At 35.0% G+C, this 19328-nt stretch overlaps 2 protein-coding genes across 2 annotated transcripts in view; one reads left to right on the forward strand and one right to left on the reverse strand.

Annotated features, from left to right (window-relative positions):
* Positions 1–19328, reverse strand: part of Flo2 (flotillin-2) — a 152371-nt gene that overhangs the window by 103281 nt on the left and 29762 nt on the right. The window lies entirely within an intron of this gene.
* LOC138128173 (uncharacterized) lies at positions 4543–19059 on the forward strand. The gene is made up of 6 exons (XM_069044355.1): positions 4543–4674; positions 9413–9615; positions 9675–11355; positions 16035–16357; positions 17181–17396; positions 17453–19059. The coding sequence occupies exons 2-6, from the start codon at positions 9438–9440 to the stop codon at positions 18922–18924; spliced, it is 3870 nt and encodes a 1289-aa protein (XP_068900456.1). The 5' UTR covers positions 4543–4674; positions 9413–9437; the 3' UTR covers positions 18925–19059.

A 19328-nucleotide genomic window follows, 5' to 3' on the forward strand; every position in this document is an offset into this window, starting at 1 on the left:
CGACTCTACTCTCTCTCCTATTCTGAATTCTTCTACCCCTACCCATGCTTCTTCGTTCACTATTCCGTAATCTATCACTATTTCTCCCCTGATACCTGTATAGGTCCATTCCCCTTTCAATTTCTTCGATCCATTCCATCAGTCTCTTCCCCTCTGCATTTTCTACCTTGCTTTGGATTTTATTTTCCCATCCCCCCTCTCCTCTTCCCAATTTCATGCTCCTCTTTCTCCTATTCTCCCGTTGCTGAAGTCCCCTCCCAAGAGTATACAATCTTCCCTGTTTTCTTTCATTGTTGTTCTTTTATTTTCCACCATTTATTGCCTATATGGACTTTTCTTTCCATGCATTCTTCTTCTTCTACCTTTACTTCTCGCTTTTCTTTAATCCCCAATTTCACCCCTGTTATTATTCCCCTGGTAGCTCTTCCTTTTTTTTTTCTTTTGGCTCCTTGACCTTCCCATCTGTACTCTTTCGGTAGCGACTTTCCCCTTTATGCTTCTTTTTCTCCCTTCTAAATTTTTTTCTTCAGTTTCCCATCTCTCTCATCCCATATAAACCATTCCCCGTTTATCTGTATCTTCCTCTGTCCTATTTTCACCCTTTTTCCTCTATCTCTTTCTTCTCTAGCCACCTCTCTTAACTTCTGTTGTGTTTTCCTTTCTTAGTTTGTCAAATCGTCATCTACTCGTATATACATCCTCTCACCTTTCTTTCCTTCAACTTACTCTTATTTAGCATAACGTTCTTCCGCTGCTCCCAAGTTTCTATTTTTGCCAGCAGCATCTCCCTTTCTGAGCATTCTTTCACCCCCCTCTATATCTATTATTCTCCCTATTCCGGTTATTATAACATTATCCTTCCTCTCCTTCTTTTCTTTTTGTTCCATCTTTTCCTCTATTATTTTCATGCTTTCCATCCAATTTGCTTCCTCCGCCTGCCATTTTTCTCTCTGACTGCCGCTAATTTCTTTCTTAGTACTTTCTTCTCCTTTCTTATTCCCGCCGTATCCTCTTTTATCTCTCTAATCATGGTTTTCATTTCCTTTCATTTCCTTCTTCACTTCTACTTTGGGATCTTCCCGTTCTGGAACTCTTCCTGAATGGGTTCGTGCCTTCTTCAGACGTCCCACCCTCTTCTCGTTCTCTCTTGCTGCTTTCTTTCCATGCTTTCGGCGATTTTGGCATGCCCAGCCTCTCTTTCCTGCCCACTGCCTTCTGCTTATCACCTCTCACTCACCGTTTACGTTAGTAATTTCAAAACTTCTTTACTAAACACGTCTGCTCACTACCGCTGCCTGACCAGGACAGCTTTAAATTAATTATTTTAAATATTCAGCAAAATCAAGAGCGCCTGCGAAAAAGAGAAGTCTCGCAGATTTACATTATTATACTCAACCACAAAACTTAGATTCACATAACCTAACTTTAAATGTCACATGTTGGTAACGGCGACTCATTCGTATAGGAACCCTTCAGGACCGGATTATTCACGTTATGCCTTGCATTTTTAAATCTTTTGTTTTTCACATTTTCACTCTTCATTGTAGATATTTCTTTTAAATATACGGTATTTCTGTTATGCCTAAAATTTTCTGACTGTGTTTTTCATTTCTCTTTCAACCATATTTTAGGCTGAATATTCATTTGTGAATAAATATAGTAAATGTGACAGAAGAGAACCAACAAAACCATATTTACACAGCTGCTCTGAGGGGAGGTCAATAGTGCATTATAAAAAAAATACATAAGAAATCTTGTACGACAACCATTCAAATGGTGCAGGAGATTATTATATATTATGTTGACTTATAATAAAAACAACTCAAACTGTTTTCCAAATATGGAAAAAAATAACAGATAGTTATTTTTAGCACCTTGTACCTCGCTGTAACATCATCATTTAACTTTGCTGGAAATATTATTTTTAAAATTAGCATAAAAATGATGTTGCGCATAAACATCCGGTGATGAGCACAGTCACTTGTTAAAGTTTCTTTAGGTTAACATTCAGGTTGTTTTTTTTTTAACAAGATAAAACCGGTAATAAGAAAATTAATTGGCTTATCCAGAAATTTAAATCATAATAAAACAATAAATCACATTCTTTAGAGCGTTTATCATTGTTATTGTACAAAAACATGTTGTTCTGATTCTGATTTCGCTGCCACTTTTTGACTATTCTTTTATTTTCCTGAGATCAGCTTACTAGAACAATCTATTCTGCTCCAGAAGGATTAGTTACTATAAATTCCAAATCATTCCTTAAACTGCAACAAAAAACTGAGTTTTTCATTTCGTTGGCGATTACATAAAATTAACAAACAGCCATTCTGGATTCTATTTTGTCTAATGGAACACATAACTGCAGTTTAAAAAGTGCAACTGTTGTTTCCAAACTAGTTTTTACTGTTTAGGAGCAACCCATTAATTAATTTTTACTGTTAATGTTCAATAAATTTTGTTGGTGACAAGTTACAACAAAACAATTGGAGAACGTGTTTATATCTTCTTTGAACAGTTAACGAAACGAAAAAATATCGGCTTGAAAATAGAGATGTGATTACACCAATGTCGTCCTTTACATAAGAGGGACCATAGCCGCCGCTTCAACTTAATGATCTCTTAAAAATCGATGGCGACGCAGCGGCGACATCTTTCACACACGATGATTCAGTTCGTTACAAGAAATAGAACAACAATAATAAAGGACGCTAATGATTAAGCATTTATTCAAAGGGTTCGTTTGTAATTTAGGGTAAACACCAAAGGAGAAATAGTAATTAACGTTGTAAGTCCGGGAACTCATAGTTTACAGTACGAGTTAGACGTTTAAGGACGAGGCGACGAAGGAGCCGAGTCTTGAAACTCGAAACGAGTACTGTAAAAAGAGTTCACGGACGAATGTCGTTATGTATTTTATTTCATCTTGCCTCAAATTTCGTTTGAAAGAAACATTGAAATTAATTTCAAAATAATTCAACAAAAGCTCCAAATCTAGTCACATTTTTGGAACATGATTAGCAACGGCTGTTTAGCAATTGTTTATTTTGTTGAAATAATTTTGTGCGTCAAAATGACTTCTAAAGCAAATCCTCCAGAAATTGTAAGAAAATCGGCAGAAGCCTGTGCTGAATTAATACCCAGCAAGTCTGGTGAAAGGTATCAAAAACAATTCAGCCATTTTTGTAAATGGAAATCAGAAAATAATGTGAAGAAAATTACGGAAGAGGTTATGCTGGCTGGCCTATTTTTTAGATTTGGTTTAAATGGTTGTATTATTTTATTTGTGAACTAACGTTTTTAGTCTGAGAAAGTAAGTAATCTTCTTTGTGGCCGAAATAGTGAAATTGTTAATTTGTATTTAGATGTAGTTTTGAATAAAACAATTCTTAAAACTGAATAATTGTTATTGCGATTGTTACTTTTGTGTTTCTAATAGCAACACTTAACCGGCGTCCGGCCGTTTTTTGCGTTTTCCCGGATTTAAACTGATGACGTAAAGTAATGAAATTTGACACAGGATGAAATAAAAAAAATATCAGCATTAAAAGAATGCGATTGTAAATGCGTGACAACTAAACCTTAAAAGAAAAAAATCCTATATTATACGTAATTTTAATCAGAATGGCACCAAAACCCGATCACGCCAATGTACGCTCTCAATATATGTCGTTGCTTCATTTCACATTTACTGAAGTATAAAATCTTCTTACAAAGTACATTTTCATTTTATTTTTAACTAGGCTGTTTATCCGGATTCGCCCTGGTGAATTTCGCTAAACAATACAGAAAAAAAGCTTTATCCTCATAGAATGCTCCGTGAACACGCCGTTGCTAAGCGACCACTCTAAATGCTTGCTACTCCTCGTAAAGTAGTGCAATTTGTGTATTAAAACCTAAGCTAGAGCAATACTCTAATTGTTAGTGAAGACCCAATCAAAATCTGTTCAATAGATTGTTAGGTATAAGCGGATATGACACACATAGATACATACAAATTTTCCTTTTCATAATATATCACCAAGATTTGAAGCTGACAATTTTCCAACACTTGTGATTTAAAGCCAAGAGATCAAAAACTTTTTTCTCCATATTTTTGTAGATAAATTCATCAAACACGATGAATCAGCAAACTCGGAGAACATTTGAACTCGATACGAGAAAATGATTCATTCTGTGCAGTTCGTTGCTGAAAAAAATTAATTCGAAAGTTGTTGCAGCCTAGAAGAAAAATCAGTAACAGGATTTCGAGGGGAGTAAACACCTGACATTTCAATTATTCTCACAATTGTTCAATTACATAACGTCATAACAAACGCTTAACAATGAAAAGGTCAAGTGTTCAATAATTGCGCTTTGTTAAAGATATCAATGTCTAGCTTTCATATTCGATATTCTGTCCTTAATTTATATTGTTGCAAGGTAATTAATACAATTTATTCGTACATATCTTTTTTGCCAAACGAAAAATCAATGATAAAACTTCCTTCAAGAATAAACCTTCGTTTGATTTATCGATTAAATAGAGACGGAGACATTTGAAACTTGTTAAGGTAAAAGAGGCTTAGAAGAGAGGCGACCCTGTATGGGATTTATATAACTGAACGTTTAATTTGCCATTCTGACAGTTTATCTCGTTTTCCAGTGTAGTTTGCAACGTACTTGAACAGACTTGTAAGTTGATTTCAAATATATTCCAGTTACTGAACCAAACCTACTTTTATTACAATCACTGAATTTCTTGCGTGGATAATAAACAAAGCATGGATTTTTGCAATATTGCCGTTTCATCTCGTTAATGATAAACTTGCGAAATATGTTCCCAAATAATTCGCGAAATTGAACAAAACTAGAGCAGATATCTAGCCATGATAATTGAAATTTTCTATGTTAGGAATGTGATAATAACTATTACTTTTCCCGCAATCCATTGTTGGTAATATTTGTGTGAAAGAGGCGTATCATTGATAATAATTATTCAAATAAAAAAGTTAATTATTCGATATTTGTAACGTATCTGATCTCGACTTACACCAAATTAATTTTAGAAAGAAAATGATTGTTGATGACATAATAATTGCGTCAAATCAATTATTAACGCTACAGTGTTGAAACACGCGCACATTTTTATCATGAAAATTTTTTCTTGTGATTTTAATAGATCGTTAGCAGATTTAAAAAGATTCAAATTTCATCAATATTCATCTAATTAAAACTTAAGAAAAAATTAATTAGAAGCGTCAAATTAATGTGGTTGTCCTTGAGCATCTGCGATAATATAAAAAAACTTGGAAACTAGTCCCTATATCTGTCTTAAATTAAGTGAGAATCGACCAGAATTCTGTTAAATCTGTGATAGTGCATTACAAACATAACCAATAATTTTTAAGTGTAAACATAAGGTGAATACTGCAAATAGATATTTAAGGTATGTACACAGTGTATACACTAGACGTTCATATTTGCGTTGGTTTTGTAATAATTAAAGAAATGTAATAACCGGTTAATGCATCCAGATGTGTTCTTGTTCTCGTGAAAGAGGCCTTAAAAACAGGTTTGCACAACCACAGAAGGTTGCAATTTTCAGACTTGGAAAAACATTAATAACTCGTTTGTAATTTCAGTAGGATCAGAACGTTATTATTTAACCCACTGCTGTATAGTGGACTCAATTTTATAAAGCACCCCAAATTTTGACGCTTAATGTAACCAATCAAAAAATGCTACGTGGTTTAATCCCAGCCACAAACCAGCAGCAAAATTTTGATCTCAACCATCAATGATCAGATTTGACCCTATTGTTTAAAATCGGATTTAGATTATTTGAAACCAATGCATTCTACACTAATTCCATGAATCGCCTACAGAAAACTTACTTCTGTGGATATAAATGTTGAGAAATATTTCAGATAGCAACAAATATTAATTTATTTATGAAAAAATAAATGTTTGAAACAAAAACCTTACTGTTACTGTTGTAGATACACTTGCAGACAGTTACGTATTGAAATCATCTGAAGTCTCAGGTTTTGCCGCTGAAATGGCTTGCAAACGCAAACATAGCAAATATAGTGCAATGATTTCGTCAAACTATGTACGTGTTTAAAGGTTTATCATTTGAAACCTTAGGCCCTTGGTGCAAAGAAGCCATCGATTTCATTAATGTCATCGAAAACCGACTTATCGCGGAATGAAGCGATTCAAAATCAAAGAAATTTCTTTTAGAGAGGATTTCCCTTGCCATTCAACGTGGAAACGCTGCAAGCATTCGGGGCACTTTTCCAGATTCCGCAATATTATCGGAAATTTTTGTATTATAAAACAAAAATGTTATGTAATTATGTTATTAATACACTGACCGCCACAAAAGACGTCTCACTTCGAATTTTATTAATATAATTAAGTAATTCATTGTTTTAGAAAAAAAAATTGATATGTTGTATTGATGTGTTATTTAAGTTATTCTTTGCCAAAAAAATATCCAACAAACAAAACATTAAACACAGCAAATGAAAATTTAATGAAAAAAAAAAAAAGAAAAGTAATTTTTTAGAAAAAAAAATTATGTTATGAAAAATTGTCAAAATTTGAATAGCATTTTGAATTAGTATCTCGTATTGTCAGATTAAATCATTGAAAATATCCCAATTTAACTATAATAAAGAAAAATAACCACAAATATAATTTCAAGATCATTTGTGCCGGTGAGTGTATAAAGCTTTTATATTCACAATTAAAAAAAAAAACTTAAATTATTAATTATTTATTAACAGAAAAAATAACAACAAAAGATCCAATTTGCTCTAGATTGATATACTCGTATTTCAAACATATATTTTTTTCACAATAGATATTTGCAATGCTCTTGTTTTCCTATCATTGTTCTTGGGACACAAAACACACCTTCTTCGTTTGTTTTGATTGAAAGTGAAAGTTAAAAAAATGCGTTTTAGATTAGTAATGCAAATACAGTTTAACAGAACCGCTTATATTAACACACAAAAAAAAAACGTAACAGAATGAGATTAAAATGACAATTGTCGAATATTGCACAATGCATAAATATTCACTTGTCATTAGATTAAATTCAAATTAAGCACCGATTTGCGTGCATAAAATTTTTTGCAACACAAAGATGAAAAATATCACAGAAACAAATTATTAAGTAATTCTATTCATAAATTTATTTTTCTTGAAGTTTTAGCAAATAGTCTACCAAAATGTTCCAGCTGCATGTGAATTACTTTCTGTAAATTTTTTCTCACTTTTCAGTAATGATTAATGCTCAGAAAAATTTTCGGAAATAATTCTGCAACAGAAAATTTTCATTTTTGTTATAGGAGGGGAATGTTAAACTTTTCCAATCACGTTTTTCTCTTCAAAGCTTTATTTATTATTGCTGATGGATTATAAAGTCGTTTGGTAACACCTTAATATTGTTTATTGTAGCATATCTACGTCCCAATTTAAACTCCATAATCTATGGGAAAGTGAGTTTCAGGTAATATGATTGGTCTTAGCATATCAATTTTCTTCGTTACTCAACTATTTATCTTACTGGAACAATTGTTTTGCTTAAATACACGCTACACTAAAATTTTAAATATCTGGTCAAGTAGAGCAGTAGAAAACGATATTTGGAAACGACTCATGGAGGTTTTTATAACGTACTAATACTTTTATGAGGGTTGGAACGGTTGCGACAGTCCATTGCTATCGGCCTTCATGATAACTCTAATTATTGAAGGTTCAGAAATGGGCCGCATTTAAACATTTCTTAGTGGAGGTCTTCAACGCATTTGTGCTCTGCAATTTTTTAGAAATATTAAAAAATAGGTCGCACTGATCAGGATTGTCATAAATGTAATTTTTGACAATAAAACCTAATTTAAAAAAATGATTCGCCTAAGACCAAATTCACATTTTTTGTTTGCAATTCAAGGCAGATTCGCCTGACATAAATATTTATTATTGGCCATTTTTAATTAGTGGTCCTATGTAGGTACCATTTGTTATCGAAAGAGTCAAAATTCCTGGTACACATTACAAAATTTCGAGTACGAACCATCAAGCTGCAAACGTTCGGAGAGTGCCGAAGCGACCGAAATCAGGTAGTATTTATGACATCTTTACGGACAAGCCATAAACCATTGTAAGGGACAATCGGCTTATTTTGAGGTCCAAATATCGTTTCCTACTACTATATTGGAGTCGGCAATGACTCCAGGTAAAGATTTGGATTTGGACAAAAATATAACATTTTGGCAAATGCATTTCCAAATGTATCGAATTCTCCTGTTTTCAACGATTTTACAAAAAAAGCTCCGTGCGTCCATTCAAAGTTATCCCACCCCAAAACATTATGGACTCTCCTCCAAATGGCACCGTTTCTTCTAGGGTATAGTCTATAAGTTCCAATATTCTTAAGGAAATAACCTTCTTGCTCTACGCTGTTCAGGGCTTAAAGGGGGTACTTTAGCTGGTCTTCTCGCGTTAAAGTCACATTCATTTCCGCATTATTTGGGTACTTATTCTGGTTGATGTCATCTTTACCAGCTCATTTTGGAGCGTTGCAGCAGTTCTTCTGCATTCTCTGGTCGCCCAAAGCCTTATCAAACGCTTTTCTCTCTCGAGGCAGATAAAGCCCTATTTATGCAGCGCGACTAACATTTAAGATTCTGGCTACCTATCGTCTTGAGTGGCCCTCTTGAATGACGATTCTAGCAATCTACATCTCTGATAGGTACACTCTACGCCTTCGTGGTCTGCCAAGCACATCAACATTCATGTTACTTCTTTCACAGTTGCGATAAATTAAATAAGAAAATGGATAAACGCATTTATCTTTTTACACTTTTTGAGTTTTATGGGTTCAATACACCAACTGATAACTGTTTTGCTCCAAACCTATATTCTCGACACTGTTTACTAAGTGGACACAAACTTTTATCGGTGTCTTTTGTATCAGAAATAAAATTTAACACAACAAAGAAGTGTATCAAATTTGAATGTATATTTTACTACAAATTTCTTCCTTATTTGTTTATTCTACAAAACACAACATTAACTCATGTATGAAGTATATTTACTGTAGAACCATTTATTTTTTTTATAAACGCTATGTGATATTAATCTGATCTCACTTTCTGTTTCTTAATTTCTTATTGATCGACAAAACAAGGCTACCTTCAGTGAAATTTATATTTAAAAAATACGTTCACAAAGATTTAATGTATTATTCATAAACATAATGAATAAATGCATACATTTATTGAAAATGATGATACAAGCTTATTAACTTCCCCTTCGCCTCAAGGTAAACAGAAAACAATGTCTATAACTAGTAAAAACTGGATTTTTTGTTTGAACACCTACAACCGCATTCATCCATTAACACATATTATTTTTACAGAAATATCAATATCGCACTGAAAAACATGTTTAGATTAATACTACTTGGTTTGATAACCACCGTTCTATCCTCCCCGTTTGAAATAACCCAAAAGTACATAGAGGAGTTCAAATCTGGCATTGAAACGCTTAAAAAAACAGCCCACGAACATACCTTCAAAGAAGAAAACTTCGACTTTGACCTTCACAATGAAACCGAAGCAGGTACACAATTAAAAAAATATATATTTTATACAATCATGTCGCAACTATTTGAATTGTAGATGGAATAGAATACGATTTCATCATAATCGGTGCTGGAGCTGCGGGTTCTGTAATCGCGAACCGTTTGAGCGAAAAACCCGAATGGAAAGTACTCGTGGTGGAAGCTGGAGGTCCCGAGACGCCCTACACCCAAATCCCACGTTTAGGACACTTACTACAGAACACAGACTACAACTGGGCATACACCACAACGCCCCAGAAGAATTGGTGCAAGGGAATGATCGACAACCAGTGTGCGATAGCCGGTGGAAAAGCTTTGGGTGGTGGTACCGCGATCAATGGAATGCTGTACACCAGAGGTAACGCCAAAGACTACGACTTGTGGGCAGATTTGGGCAACGACGGCTGGTGCTACGACGACGTACTGCCCTACTTCAAGAAAGCAGAAGACGCCGATTTGGAACACTTCGACCACAAATATCACAACCGGGGTGGACCGTTCCATATAGAACACCCCCAACACTTGACTCATATCGCAGACAACGCTCTGGCTGCAGGAAAGGAGTTGGGACTAGAATCCGTAGATTACAACGGCAAGGAACAAATTGGTTTGGGGATCAGTCAGCTTAACTCCAAACATGGAAAACGACAGAGTACAGCTCAAGCCTATCTAGAACCTGCTCGTAAACGATCGAATCTCGTCATCAAGCCTTTCAGTCATGTCACAAAGATAATAATAAGTCCACACACGAAAGAAGCTGTAGGAGTTGAGTATCTGCACGATGGGAAATTGTTTGTGGCCAAGGCCAATAAAGAAGTAATATTGTCAGCTGGAACTATCAACACTGCTCAAATTCTGATGTTGTCAGGAATTGGCCCGAAAGAGGAACTCGAAAAGCTTGAAATTCCTGTAGTTCATGACTCGAACGTTGGACACAACTTTAAGGACCACATCGCCTTCTTTGGTCTCGACTTGATCTACAACGAAACTGAACACGAGGAAGAGAAAGAGTACGATGAGGTTCTAGACTATCTCAAGAACGGCAAAGGTCCCTTATCTACAACTGGATGCGAAGTCCTCGGCTACATCCAAACCGAAGTCTCCAAAGACAAGGCAAAATACCCCGACATTGAAATATTCTTCTCGGCGAAAAAACTATCGTCTACTCCTCCCACCAACCCTTTCAGATTAAAGCAAGAAATATACGACAGTCTGTGGAAACCTGTCCATGGCAAAAAATCAATCAATATTGGAGTCATGCTAGCCCATCCCAAATCAACCGGTACCGTAGTATTAAAAGACAAAGACCCTCTCCATCATCCGCTAGTTGACCCCAATCAGCTGTCTGACCCCGACGACGAAGATCTCAACACTCTCCTCGCCGGTCTTCGCAAAGCGCTCAGTTTTGCAGACACCGAAGCCATGAAAAAACTGGGATTGGTCGTTAACGACCATCCAGTGGCTGGGTGCGAAGAACACGAATGGGGCTCTGATGCCTACTGGAAATGTGCAATTAAGCATCTGACGATAAGCTTGAGACATGTCACGGGAACTGCACGAATGGGACCCAAAACTGATAAAGATGCTGTTGTTGATAACCATCTGAGGGTGTATGGAGTGCACAAGCTGAGAGTTGCCGACGCTAGCGTCATACCGGTCACCATCACGGGTCATACTATGGCTCCCGCTATTATGATTGGAGAAAAAGCATCAGACCTAATTAAGGAAAGCTGGAAATAAATGTTCAACAAGTGTCTGTCACTGTTTTAGTTTATCAACGCAAGAAATTTAAATAAAGACTGTTTTCTCTTTGTAATGTCTATAAAACTGTTTTACAAAATGTTTTACACAAGCCAATCGAAGTAATTTGATATTTTAGACATTTTTACTCTTAATATTTTTTCATATTATTTTTGAAATATTGTATTTTAATAAAACATTTAATAAAATTCTCTTTTTTTAACGACATTCATTTATAGGATTGAAGAATACCAAAACTAAAACAATGTGTTTATGCCAATTATAAGAAATAATAAACTAGAAAAACGTAGGAATAGAAAGAAAAAAATTTTTAAATTATGTTTAAATGAGTCATGTTTTGGCCATTTGGAGAATGGTACAAATACGTAATGAATATTACCATACGAGGATATCAAATAAATCTATTTTAAATGGGGGAAAATACCTACTTAAATACATGCTTCGACCCATTACGAATATTTTAATTAAAAAAGAGTTATAATAACATCGAATATATTTAAAGAATCAAATACAAATTAGCAATAGTTATTTACGAACCAAGTGCGAGAAGACATTTTTCGCACATGAGCGCATTATTTGAGGCACAAGCGACGAAGGACCGAGTTTGTACAATATTTTTTGAAACGAACATTAGCATTTTTAAATTATTACCCAATACATAGTTTCCAATTTAGTGAATAGATGGCGCTTGCTCAAGTGTCAATCGAATTATTTACATTCTTTCGAAATTTTCAACATCCAAATTGGAGAAATGACGTTTTGTAAACCAGATTTTATTAGTATCAAGTCAAATTATTTTCAGAATGCTCAAAAGGCCAATGCTTTTGGGATGATTTTGAAGCACTAGTGCGCGAAATCTACGTTCGCGGTTAACTGTTGCGTTTGCGAAATATCATTTTGAAGTTAGTGAGTTCCAAAATAACTATTTCAAAACTGTGAAATTACTGTTGGCTAAATTATTCATCTTCTCGTTCTTAAAGTGTACATGTTACAAAATTCTTATTAATTAACAAATACTTTTAAGATGTTTTGGAAATAATATAATATAGAACCTTTAAGGCAGCAGTTGTGTAACAGTCGATAAACAACATTTTATGGTAATATGTACATACTTGAAAACAAGAATAATGATATAATCTGCAATTATGTAAAATACTAGTTTAATCATGAACAAACAGGGATAAATAAAAAGAAGCTTAAAAACAGGTAAGTGTACATGTCACTTCATTAAACGAAAATGCTTCATTTCTATTTAAAAACTTTGAGATGAAGCTTTCCCATTAGTAGAGAGTCGATACGAGGAGATTGAGTTCTCGAAATACAACTACAGACATTCAAAAAGTTAAAAAAAAATATCGTGTATAAAGCACAACTTTTTTGATAAGTGGGAATTTACAAACACGAGTGCAGCGTGTTATAATCCCACGCGTAAAATATAAGTTATTATTTGCCAGTTTAATTCAGCATAATAAAAAAAGCAAATTGAAAAAAATGTCACTAAGAAAAGTTGTTCATTTAACCTAGCTGTGCATCTCAGAAAAGTTTGTTACCTTAAACACCCTGTATACGACGTTTTTTACACTTCCGAATGATTTGAAATCAAGATATACGAAATTTTAAAATATGCTGTCAACCCGACAATCCCGCTTTTTTAAACAACAAAATAAAATCGTAGTTTCTAATGGTTGTAAAACATTGGTAACTTGTCAATTTATACATATCAGTATCCATACTTAAAATTAAAACAAAAGTTTGACTTGCTCCTGAAATGTTCACTTTATTGTGAGAAGATAAACTGCTTAAGATGATATTGATTTGAAATTCAAGAGGCTGCCGACAAAACAATTCAGAATCAATGGTGACAACGGATAGCCCTTCAATCTCCTACTACTGCTTATGGTAATAAATAAAGGTAATTTTGTAGAAAACATGGAATCCAAAACGAACGTTTATTTAACATAGGTATTTGCGAAAATATAAGTGTACAAGTGTAATATGAAATAAATTTAAAAAATTAATTGTTATCCTAAGATCTTTGCTTATTTTTCATTTAATTCCGGTTTATAAAATAGTATATTGTGTAAGGTATTTATTTCACACACGAGTGAGAAATAGGCCTTTTCGCACGTTCTACGCACGGTACTTTTTAGATCAACCTAGCCAACAAAAATGACAGTTAAATCACCGGTAATGTACGAGACACGCATGCGCAGAGTGGAAATTTATTTCCCAGGGCCATTTCTACACCCTGTGGGCAACAATCACGTAAAACATGATCAGATAAAATTTTGTGTGCTGAAATTAAATTTAACCTCACTTCTTCATTTCACAGAATTACGATAACAACGTAATTACAGTTTTAAGAACATTTCATTTCCAAGAAACTCCAAAAACAACTTAATCCACTTATTAACTAAATTAATTAAGGTGGAAATCGGTAATTACAGAAGTATTGTTTTGTAATGACTATTTAAAACCAACCAGCGTGATAGAGGGAATTTCCCAATTTATCGAATTCTCACCTGCTGTTCCCCGCTGAGGTAATTCGTTTTACCCAGTCAATCAGAGAAGACAATAACGCATATATATATTACAAAAAATAAATATGCATCATCGAATGCCATTGTTGCCAGTTTCAAGAAGCGCTTTTTTAATGCTCGGGCTCGAATTAAGTGAATTCAGTGCTATTTTCGTATAATTTCTGACCTCACCAAAATTCTTGAATATTTTAAAGATAATAACAAACATTTCTCTATTATTGTCACTCTTCAATCGAAAGCTCAAATACTTCATATATTCTCAACGTTTTTTAGAGTTTAAAAATCAAAATATGTTAATGTAAATATTTTTTGTAAGAAAAACAAAATCGAAAATAATTTTAAACTCATACAGCCTGTCTCAGAACTGCCTTCCCATAGAAAACAGGCATGTGCCGACAGCAAAAAAGACTCCAAAATAACTAAAATAAATTTTCCTGTAGCTCACATAAAGTTTTCCATTTCACCAATCCCAGAAACTCGTCCTCAGGTATTACTAAAAAATCGGACAGGTTACTAGAAAGCAAAAGTAATTATTTATATCACAACAATGAGTGAAAGCTTTACTTAGAATTTTGAAGTTTTCTGATGTGGAATATTCCGGCAACGCAAAACTGCGGTCATCCCACCTTGAGGGTGCTCAACTGTGATTGGTCAAGTTTAGGATGTCTTTTCTGGATTATCCTTTGAGATAGGACTTTTTTTCTTTAAAATTGTAATCATCACATTTATCCAAATACTCCCTTTTTTCTGTGGAGAGGCAGTTCTGGGACACCCTGTATAAGTTAACATTCAACAACTCAACACCAGACACATCTAATTTTTTTGAAATTATCATTATCTTGTTTACTGTGATATTGTAATAACCAAAGCACTTTGTGTTGTTTTGTTTTATTTGTAAGTTTCATTGGTTTTGAAGATTTTTACAGTGTAAACATTTTAAACCAAGTTTAAAAATCGAACTGTACCTCCAAAAATTCAGGAATGATTGTGTATTACTGTAGAACAGTCTATAGAAATTTCAAAATTTTTAATGAAACAGGTAAAGATTCTGTTTTAATTCAATAACCGTTACATTAATTTACATCATTTTTCACTTTCAAACATTTAGGAAAAATTTGGTGTCATTGAAATCATGAAAACGTCACCGGTTTTTGAAATAAATGGAATTTGATATTAAAGTGCAAAATTTAGCTATGAGTTATTATTAAATTGGGCGGTCAGTTCCACAAAAGAAGTTGATGTAGGTTGTTTATGGTACTCTTTAGGGACTTGAGAATTACTAGAAAAGTGGTCAACAGATGTTTCCCAACAATGAGATATTTATTTATGACACTGCAGTTGTAAATCTTGGTCATTTTTCGCTCTTAATGTTAAAATTGGAATAATTCAACAACTTATAATTTTCTTTTGATGCGAATTTCATAAATGTGCTCTTTGAATTAATTGTGAATTATGAGCGTGTACGAAAAACATTTTTTTTTGCTCAAAATCAATTTTTTTAATTTTATGGCTCTGAATTAAGTGATAAGGGAAAATTGATTTCACACATTTGAAGTCTTATATCGAGGGGATGTAACCCTAAAGTTTCGTAATTTTTACTAATTTTTTAATTGGCTTAATCGTGCGGGCGGTAAAACTTAACTCACCCGGTATTAATTCTAAACATCCAACAATTTCACACCAGATACATCTACATAAGTATTTCAAAATTTTTAAGAGGCACATTATTATCTTGTTTGCTGCGATATTAAGGCGGAATTTTTTATTTGTTGCAACTGGTTTAGGAAAATATTTACATTAACTCTTTTTGCATTCTCCAGTTTGCAGACCCGCCCTGTCCACGATTTATTCGAATTAATCAATGTTAGTGTTTTATCTGGAACGATGGTTATCGTGTTACCACTATCCCAAAAAGATTTCCAGTTTTTTTCTCGATTCTTACTAATAGTAAATTTATCGCAGCTTAAAATCACAGGTCAGCTGAAACTTCGGGGAATCCGTCCACCACCAAATTTCCTTCTCGTTATGTTCAGGACACTAATTGCGGTTACGTTCCCTTCTCCAACCAATAAGGTAAAAATATCATCGGTTTAACGATCATCGGATTCCCGTTAAAGCATTAGGAGGATAACCCAGCAGGTCTTCGGCATGTGGTTTTCCCACAAGAAAAAAACAAAATATTCACTTATAAAGGAACGCTCCGGCTATTTCGCATCACTCGTTAAGAAGATGTTTAGATTGTGCGTGCTTTTTTCGACCTTGAGTTATGTCTTCGCCTCCCATGTCGACAGCTGGCCCTTTACTCTGGCCGACAAGTACATAGAAGATTTCAAATCGAACGTTGACACCCTTCAAAGTTTTGCCAACAATTACAACGAGGAGCAACACAAGGAGGCCCTTTTTGACTGGGAACACCATGACCTAAACGAGGCAATAAAACGTAAGTGAGAAAAAATCTTTCGTTATTAAAGCGAAATTAAAATATTGTTTAGTTAAATCAAAATTAAAACATTGTTGAATATCACGGCCAAGTACAATTTTTTTGTGTCATTTATAACAACTGAAGCGTAGATAATAATCTGGCTTCCTAACGAGGAAGCATTTTTAAACGGTTCGGATTTATCATATTAGTTCCAAGACAATTACTAGTTAGAACTAGTAATTTTTGCCTGTGATGAGTATTTCCAAAAATAATTCTAACTTCTGTAAAATTAAAATTTCATTAATGTCATCGGAAACCGACTTATTGCGGAATCAGGCGATTCAAAATAAAAAAAATCGTTTTCGAGAGGATTTCCCTTGCTATTCAACGTGGAAACGCTGCAAGCATTCGGGGCACTTTTTCAGATTCCGCATTATTATCGGAAATTTTTGTATTGTAAACCAAAAATGTTATGTACTTAAGTTGATTAATTATATAAGTTTAAGAAATAAAAAAAAATAAAACAAACTTCTGTAAAATAGTTCTCGCCACAGATGGTCCTTTTACTGCTTCCGAAATTTTTTTTCATCCAACTGTGACAACTGACAAAATAGTTCTCACTAGTCTTCCTCACATTTTCAAAATAAAGCTTTTGGAATCTTTGGCAAACATTTTGTTAGTCGCAAATTTTCGAAGTCATCTATTTCGATTGCGCAATCTTGAATAATTCTATTGTTTCCGGATACACATTGTGCGAAAATTATTATTAAATTTTGTAAAAATTAATTAAGCTGAACTGAATCAAGGTTACACATATTTCTACATTCTTGGTTAATTGCAGATGCTGCTCACTACGATTTCATCATCGTGGGAGGTGGTACTTCCGGCGCCGTTCTCGCCAGCAGATTATCAGAAATTCCTGAATGGAAAGTTCTTCTACTGGAAGCAGGTGCCACCGAAAGTATCGCCACACGCGTCCCTCACAACTGGAACGTCCTAAAGAACACCCCTTACAACTGGGCACACACCACAACTCCTCAGAATTATTCGTGTCTCGGTACGACTCGCACTCCCTTTGTGTGCATTGTATGATGGTATTCTGTCTTTTTGTAGCTATGGAGGGACACAAGTGTACCATACCAACTGGGAAAGCCTTGGGAGGTACCAGCGCCATCAACTCTATGGTGTACACGAGAGGAAACCCTCGCGATTACGACTTGTGGGCAGATTTGGGCAACAAGGGTTGGTGCTTTGCCGATGTTTTCCCCATCTTCAAAAAAATAGAAACCATTGAATTCCACCCGTTCGACAAGAAACATCACCATTATGGAGGTCCCCAGCACATCCAGCATCCCCAATATTTGACACATTTAGCGGAACATACGCTACAAGCTGGTAAAGAACTTGATATTCATTTGGTGGACTACAATGGTAAACATCAGTTGGGAATGGGAATACCTCAGTTGACCACGAAGTGTGGACGCCGTTATAGTACCGCTGAAGCTTATTTGGAAGCAGCAGCAAAACGTGATAATTTAATTGTCAAACCGTTGTCTCAAGTACTGAAAGTACTGATAAGTACCCACACGAAAGAAGCGCAAGGTGTGGTGTACTTGCACGACGGTAAAGTATTCGTGGCGAAAGCTGAGAAAGAAGTGATTTTGTCAGCTGGAGCGTTGAACACACCAAAAATTTTGATGCTGTCGGGCATTGGACCTAAAGAAGACTGCGAAAGACTCCATATTGAGACTGTAGCAGATTTGAAAGTGGGCCACAATCTCAGAATTCGCCCGAGTTTCATCGGTTTAGATTTCATTTACAAAGAACCAAAACTCCAAGAATTCGACAACTACGTGAATACCTTGAACTATCTGAAAGACGGAAAAGGACCACTCACGTCACCAGGAATCGAAGTCTTGGCATACTTAAAAACCGACGTCTCCAAAGACCCTGTCAGTTACCCTGACATCGAGTTGCAGTTCCTCTCGAACACCAATACTAAAATCGAGGATTACAAGTGGATGAAACTGTCGCATAAACATTACGAATCAATTTGGAAGCCTCTGGAGCACAAACATTCCGTAAAAATTGTGGTGACATTGAACCATCCAGTCTCTAAAGGCATCTTGAAGCTGCACGACGCCAACCCCCTCCACGAACCCCTCATCGAGCCGCACTTTTTGGCGGATGAAGACGAGATCGATTACCACACTCTGCTGGCGGGTATTCGCAAAGCAATCAAGCTAACTCATACGGAAACATTCCTCAAGTTGGGAGTAACGGTTAACCATCATTCGATTCACGGATGCGAGGAAATCGAGTTTGGCAGTGACGCTTATTGGGAATGTGCGATCAAGTATCTGGTTGTCCCCACCGGGGATGTTAGTGGCACTGCGAGGATGGGGCCATTAACTGACGGTGAAGCTGTCGTTGATAACACACTTAAAGTTCACGGGGTCCACAGGCTGAGAGTGGCAGATGCGAGTGTGATCCCCGTCGCGATCACCGGAAACTTGATGGCGCCATCGATCATGATTGGTGAAAAGGCTGCTCACTTAATTATCGAAGACTGGACAGAGCATTAGTTACATCTGTCAAATGTTCAATTCGTTTAATACATCTAAGATTTTGTATGCTAAATTTTTGATTGACCACAACTGCTTTGCAAAGTGATTGTAATATTCGATATAAATAAATGTTTTATCATTTTTATAATTAAATCATGATCAGTTTTCTGTCATTACCCTTTTCAAAATATAAAGACATCTTTTCTCCTGAAACCGTTACCGTTATAAATGAACCATAATAAAGTGAAAGGTTCGTTTGTTAATTATTGTCGCTGTGATATTCTCTTACTGCGTTCCTCCAGACAATTAGAATCGTTGAAAAGGGATAATATGACGCATGAGAGTTATATTCTCTTTGTACTGTAGTATTGAGGCAAAAAAAAATCCACCCCATCAGAAATTTTTCAGCATTTATTTTTAAT

The sequence above is a fragment of the Tenebrio molitor genome, chromosome 4 (assembly GCF_963966145.1).
Source record: "Tenebrio molitor chromosome 4, icTenMoli1.1, whole genome shotgun sequence".
Taxonomy (NCBI): Eukaryota; Metazoa; Arthropoda; class Insecta; order Coleoptera; family Tenebrionidae; genus Tenebrio; species Tenebrio molitor.